Source organism: Eucalyptus grandis, chromosome 1, assembly GCF_016545825.1.
Source record: "Eucalyptus grandis isolate ANBG69807.140 chromosome 1, ASM1654582v1, whole genome shotgun sequence".
Classification (NCBI taxonomy): domain Eukaryota; kingdom Viridiplantae; phylum Streptophyta; class Magnoliopsida; order Myrtales; family Myrtaceae; genus Eucalyptus; species Eucalyptus grandis.
Genome location: NC_052612.1, coordinates 51,243,524 through 51,249,691, shown reverse-complemented (window position 1 = coordinate 51,249,691; position 6,168 = coordinate 51,243,524). Strand labels below are relative to the sequence as shown.

General features: G+C 41.0%; 1 protein-coding gene across 1 annotated transcript; it reads right to left on the bottom strand.

Annotated features, from left to right (window-relative positions):
• Window positions 1-789: 789 nt before the first annotated feature.
• On the bottom strand, window positions 790-5,658 carry LOC104445898 (U-box domain-containing protein 33). The gene is made up of 8 exons (XM_039308318.1): window positions 5,256-5,658; window positions 4,819-4,946; window positions 4,360-4,481; window positions 3,858-3,962; window positions 3,044-3,413; window positions 2,807-2,911; window positions 1,916-2,359; window positions 790-1,699 (listed from the first exon to the last, which is right to left on the bottom strand). The coding sequence occupies exons 1-8, from the start codon at window positions 5,440-5,442 to the stop codon at window positions 1,010-1,012; spliced, it is 2,151 nt and encodes a 716-aa protein (XP_039164252.1). The 5' UTR covers window positions 5,443-5,658; the 3' UTR covers window positions 790-1,009.
• Between the last annotated feature and the right edge of the window lie 510 nt (window positions 5,659-6,168).

Sequence of the window (6,168 nt, the reverse complement as noted above, 5' to 3'; positions counted from 1 at the left end):
GGCGGCGGCGCGCCGGCCAAAACAACGGCGGCAGGAGCGGCTTGTCGAGGCGGTGGGAAGCAGCCGCGTCGGGAGTGGGGGATGCTCGGTCGAAGATGACCGAAGAAGAAGACTTCCTCCCTCGCTTTCTTTTCTTTTTTTTTTCCCACCTCTCTCTCTCTCTCTCTCTCTGCTTTTCTTGTCTTTTCCCTTGCGTGTGTCATTCTGAAAGTGCATATTCCTCAAAGATTATTGCCGACTTTAATTTTCCATGTTCGCACTCTTGCATCTTTTTTACTTACTTCTCTTATTTTCGATATTTCATATGAAATTTTCCGTTCTCCAATGAAACACGTCCCTTAGTGTATATATTGTATGGATATATGAAAAATTACTGAATACTAAAAACATAATATGATTTTTTTTCCGAAAATATCTAATTTGATTTCTTGTAAGTTAATTTTTTATGTTAGAGAACAACATGATTGAGCTAATTCCCTCTCTCCGTAGGTTTTGTCTGACTGGTCAAATTAAAATTCAAAATCATCAAATCAAATCCATTTGTTGCCAATTCAATGCAAATGCAATAATAAAAAAAATAAATAAATACTCCTAAAACTACATGTTATGCAATTTAATTCTAATATTTTTGTTTAGGGGTTAAAAATTAATCAATAATTTTTATGTAATAAATGAATGATTGAATTGTCAAAATATAGGAATCAACAAATATAAATGGCACTTCATTATTCAGAAGAAAATATGCTTTGAAATCATTCTCCAAGTGTATCTTCCATTGCGTCATCCATGTACTTAATGCACAAGAAAAAAAATCCATCCATAAGAACAATGGTAGGTACGTATCTACATGACGTAGCAAGACATTTATATTTGCGAATACACACAAATCAGCCGGTACTCACGGATGACATTGACACGTGACCCCGTAAGTCTATTTACTTAAGAGACCAAGTACACAACCACAACATGTATATCGCTCAATTCCCGAGTATTCGAAAGTCTTGGTTTATCAACAGGAAGCTCGGATCGATTGGAGCACCGTCCCCACTTCCGACTTGAGATCCGGCCTACTCCTTCTGCTCATCTCGCAGCAACTCAAAGCCAAATGAGTCAACTTCTCGGCCAGCGTGTAGGGCCACTCTCCAGCCGATGAATCCAAGATGGCCGCCAAAGTCCCTGTGCTAATTGCCTCTTGCACTGCATTTGCTATTCCTAAGGCGGGCCTCCTCGTCAATAATTCAAGTAGTATAATCCCGAAAGAGTAGACATCGGACCTCGTTGTGAGCTCATGGGTGACGACGAACTCAGGGTCCACGTACCCAAACGTCCCTTTCGGGTTGGTCAGGTGCAGGACGGCGGTGTTGTTGCTCGACCGCTCGCCCCCAGACAGCAATCGGGAGATGCCGAAATCGCTGAGCTTGCTCTTGAAGTGCGCGTCCAGTAGGATGTTTCCTGGTTTGACGTCCCCATGGACGATGCTGTGAGGCTCCCAAGAGTGGAGGAAGGCCAGGGCAGAGCAGAGCTCTGTGGCGATGCATATTCGGGCTCGCCATGGCAGCTGCTTCGCCCTGTCACTGTCGTGGAGCCAATGTTCGAGGCTACCGTTTGGTATATATTCGTAAACAAGAGTGCAAGGCTGAGGACAAGCGCCGATGAGCGTGATGAGATTAGGATGCTTCACCTCTCTCAACACATCGATCTGTGAGATATTCAATCGAGAGTTTGACGATCAACAATGATATTCTCGATCACTCCGATTAATGTCCTCTTACTGTGAATTCGTGATGTCATGGTGATATTATTGTGGAAAACAAATTTACTTCGTGATGACCCGAGTCTTTACATAATTTAATTATTCTTAATTTTGGTTTAGAGAAAACTTGTAAACAAGTAGAGGATAGTCGAGAATTGTTACCTCCTGTTGAAATTCTTGTGAACCTCGCGTGCTAGGACCATTCATGATCTTTATAGCCACTGGCGTAAGTCGAAGCAAACCTCTGTACACGGTCCCGCAGCCACCTTTCCCGATCTTCAAGGATGGGTCGAAGTTCTGCGCAGCTTCTGCAATTTCGGTAAAGGAGAACTCGGAGAAGAACTTTGTGCCGGAGGAATCTCCTTTTCTTCTGCTCTCCTCCTCGGCCTTTAGGAGTGCATTCTCGAGTTCGATCCGCAACAGTTCTTGCTTTTGTACCAAAGCCCGCAATATTTCCTCGCTTGCAATGATTTTCAGCTCCAACTCCTTTCTGCTCTGGTCGGTCTCCACGAATTGGTCCTTCAGCTGCGATTTCTGGGCCTGGGCAATGCGAAGTTCTTCCATCACCTTCTCATGTTCTTCCTTCAACTTCTCAGCGTATAATCTCTGCAATTATGTCCTCTTAAAGTTTACCCATAATACTACATTCAAAACTTCATCGTTTATTTTTTTGCCACGAGTCAATAAATCATCTTTCATCTTCATGTAAATTATGTCATACATGATATCACTTTGTTTAGGTGATCCTGCACCTTCTCTAGTTCTTCCTCCAACTGAAAATTTACCCATAATACTGTACTCAATAGACCATCTCCTTTTCTTTTTTGGCCACAAATCAATAAATCATCTTTCTGCCTAATGTTTGTTATGTCATGCATTTAATTTACGTATTACATTTTAGGATGAATCGTTTCCATGGAGTTCGGGTCCTCAACAAACAGACTTCAGCAAAATCAGTCGAAATATTCCATTTTTAATACCAGAAATTAAAATAATTCAGGGGTCCAGGTCGATATATAGCAAAGTGGTCCAGTTATTATATCGACATTATACCTTCCTGGGATCCTTTCGCCTGCTCTCAATGATACCTACTTCATCTTCAGCACGAGTCATCGCTCCCTCCTCAAGCACTTCTCGCATGCCATTTTCATCCAAATCCTGTTACAATTAGCTAAACTTTGCAATATTCCTTTAAAGGACAACGAATGAGATATTCCTAGCTCCAAACAGGACAACTTAAGCTAGAGACATGGCCTCCTGGTTAGAGAACATGAAAACAGCTGTGCATACCGGAGTGTTGGAAAATGATGAATGGCCAGTATGATAGACCGACGGAATCAACTGCAGATGATGGGAAAGGCTTGTTGTGAGTTCTTGGGGAGTGTCGTGCGTCTCCAGCATGCACTCCAAATTGGACTGATCAGAAGGAGTGCTATCTGGCGGAGGAGAAGCTATTGGCCTCGCTGAATGTCGATCAGCGTTCACGGAGAACGCTCTTCTCATGAGGTCTCGAAATGGATTGCTCAACTTTGCCGTACCACTTCGCTGTGTGTCAGATCGTGATTTCAAGAAAACTGACTTTCCAGCTCCAAGGGCTGGACTCGTTGGTGATGTTGCATCAGTAGGAACTTCTCCAATGGCTTCAGCTGTTCGAGCTTCCCTATTTTGACATTGACAAGGAATTGAAACAACGTTGAGGTGAAGCCAAAATTGGTGCATCTCTTTATAAATTGATTGTCCGCTGACTTCCCACCGGAAGCATCCCTACTTGCACTCAATTTCATTTGGAAATTTCATTTATTGTGTTATGAGAGAATTAGACGTTAGCGGATCTAGGACACTGGTAGTTGCCATGGCGCTTCAGCGCAAAATTTCCCAAGTGTTTGGCCGTATTATTCAAAGAAAGAAGAAATAATGGAAAACATGAATACAATTGTCTGTCCCAGCCTCATCCCTACCTGAACTTCTAGGTCTCCTATGGCATTCAACTATTGCAACAAGATTTTCAGCTGATTGTTTGTTGTAGAACTTATGTTCAAAACACCCTCACATGTATATACGATAATTTCAAAGAAGACAAATTTACAAGTAAAGTAGTCACTACCTAGTGTGAATGAGGTGCCTGTTGAGGATAAACCGAATTTGACAAGAGATATGAGCTTTATCGCGAACGAAGATGGCTTTCCTGGACTTGATTTCTGTCATCTTCCTGCCAATTCAAACCCAGAGAAGATAGTGAATTAATTTGGTGTAAATTCAGATGATACCAAACAAAGCTTGTAGACACAACAAAAGAGACTTTTAGATTCACAGAACAACATGTTGCCGGTTTTTATTTTATTATGTCACTCAATAGGAATGTAAGATGATTCATAGCACATTATGTATATTGACGGTCTAGACATCGCGTTCGAGAAGTGCCACCAAGTATTCCTCAAAGACTGAATTTGCACAACACATCTAAGGATTGACATAGAAATAAGTATCTGGTTTAATGCTGTAATTATGGATCCAAACAAACATGTCCTTTTAGTTATGAGTAGGACAGATTTGGAATGAATAAGTCCACGACCCATGTGGGCGTGTTTTCTTGTTCCTGTACGTACTTGAAACAGCGTCCGTCTGCTGCTGCACCCATTACAAGCTTTCTGATCCCATGTAAACATATGAGCTCCACAATTCCCTTTTGAACGCTGTCCGATTCTATGTACTTTTTCTCTGCTGGTACCTATTAACCGTTAAACCAATTAATTTGCTTTCTTCTCCAAATGAAGAAGTATATACATTTAGACATGTAAACTTGTGCCTCCCGAGCACTGTCTTTATCAAGGGTCAAAAATGATTAATACTAGAAGAAGAAGAAGAAGAAGAAGAAGAAGAAGAAGAAGAATTAAATATACCCCCCTTTCTGTACAAACGTGCAGGTAGAATGAGAAATTTAATATACACCTATTTCTGTGCAAACGTGCAGGTAGGAATCGAAGAAGAAGAAATTAAATATACCCCCATTTCTGTACAAACGTGCAGGTAAGTATCCAAGAAGAAGAAGAAGAAATTAAATATACCCCCATTTCTGTACAAACGTGCAGGTAGGTATCCAAGATCTTATGCATGTTTATCCTCTCGTTTTCTCTGTGTTCCCTCAACAAGATCTCGTTCGCCAAGTTCGCGGGGATCTCAGCACCCAGGCCGCCTGCAAACCAAAGGCAAATTAACAGCCCAGAAATTTCAATCCGTTGCAAAAACAGACGCTGCAGAAAGAATGAATACCGACAATAAAAGGAACAAGTAAAAGCAATAGGATATCCGATATGGTCCAACTTCGCGAAACCCACGGGAAATTAATTTTTTCGCATGTCGATTGTCCATCATGGAAGATCTCTGTGTTATATCCATGAGAGCTTAGTAAGCTCTCATTTTTACTATACTCGTTCAACAAAAGAAGATACCGAACGATGATGGGGTATTATGCAAAGAAGAAAAAGCAAAAACGTTGACTTACCCATGGGGATCGTCTTTGAAGGAACTAGAACATGAATGATACAGATCTTGACGTTGCCTCTGGATTGATTCACTGTCCAAACAAGCTTCGCTTTGCCCTCTTTCACATCCTTCCCAGCTGCAACATAAATCACGTCTTCGAAATCCGGCGTCACCAGTTCAGGTGCAACTCTGCAAAAGCTCGGCATGACCGCCGGGACTCCGAACTAGGGAAGTGTAATTATACGGTCAACCGCAGCTATATTGACACGTGCTGAGTAGAATGGAGAAGACGATCTTAACAAAAATGAAATTGAACAGACTCTGGAGTGTCTATAATGGAGATAGATAGCTAGTGAGAGCAGGAAAGAGAGAGAGAAACAGAAGGCGAGACATGAGAATTCTCTGAGAAACGGGAAAGTGTCCCCATTGAGGTTTTTTTTTTTTTTAAGGGGAATATGGTTGCGTTATAAAGAGATAGAAAGAGAGAGAAACAGAATGCGAGACATGAGAATTCTGAGTAAATGAGAGAGTCTCAATTGAGATTTTTTTTTTAGGGGAATATGGTTGGGTTATAAAGAGATGACTTGTTCTAAAGCTTACGTATACCGTACTGTACCTACCTAGAAACCGACGAAGAATCTCTTTCCACGGGCAATAAGTGAGCAATTTCCCGTTGGGAACCATCAAGTTTGGTGCCGTATTACATACGATTTTTTTTAGTAATTATTTGGATTAAAAGAAAACCATTGTGTTCATGAAAAAGCATGATATTACGGAGTTAGGTGAATCATTAATAAGAAAATTATTGACGGACATGACCAAAAACATTTAATCAAAAATAGTTGCCTTGCGTGTCATCATTAACAAGAGTTTCAATGCTTTGAAAATCCAAATGTCAATATTCTTATTTAATGTAATACTTTATTATTGAT

Excerpts from the sequence above, each read along its gene's own strand:
- LOC104445898 (XM_039308318.1), bottom strand. The coding sequence starts at position 5,442 with ATGCCGAGCTTTTGCAGAGTTGCACCTGAACTGGTGACGCCGGATTTC. Across the intron at positions 2,360-2,806 it reads GGCGAAAGGATCCCAGGAAG|AGATTATACGCTGAGAAGTT; the intron begins GTATAATGTCGA and ends ACATAATTGCAG. Across the intron at positions 1,700-1,915 it reads CACAAGAATTTCAACAGGAG|ATCGATGTGTTGAGAGAGGT; the intron begins GTAACAATTCTC and ends AATATCTCACAG.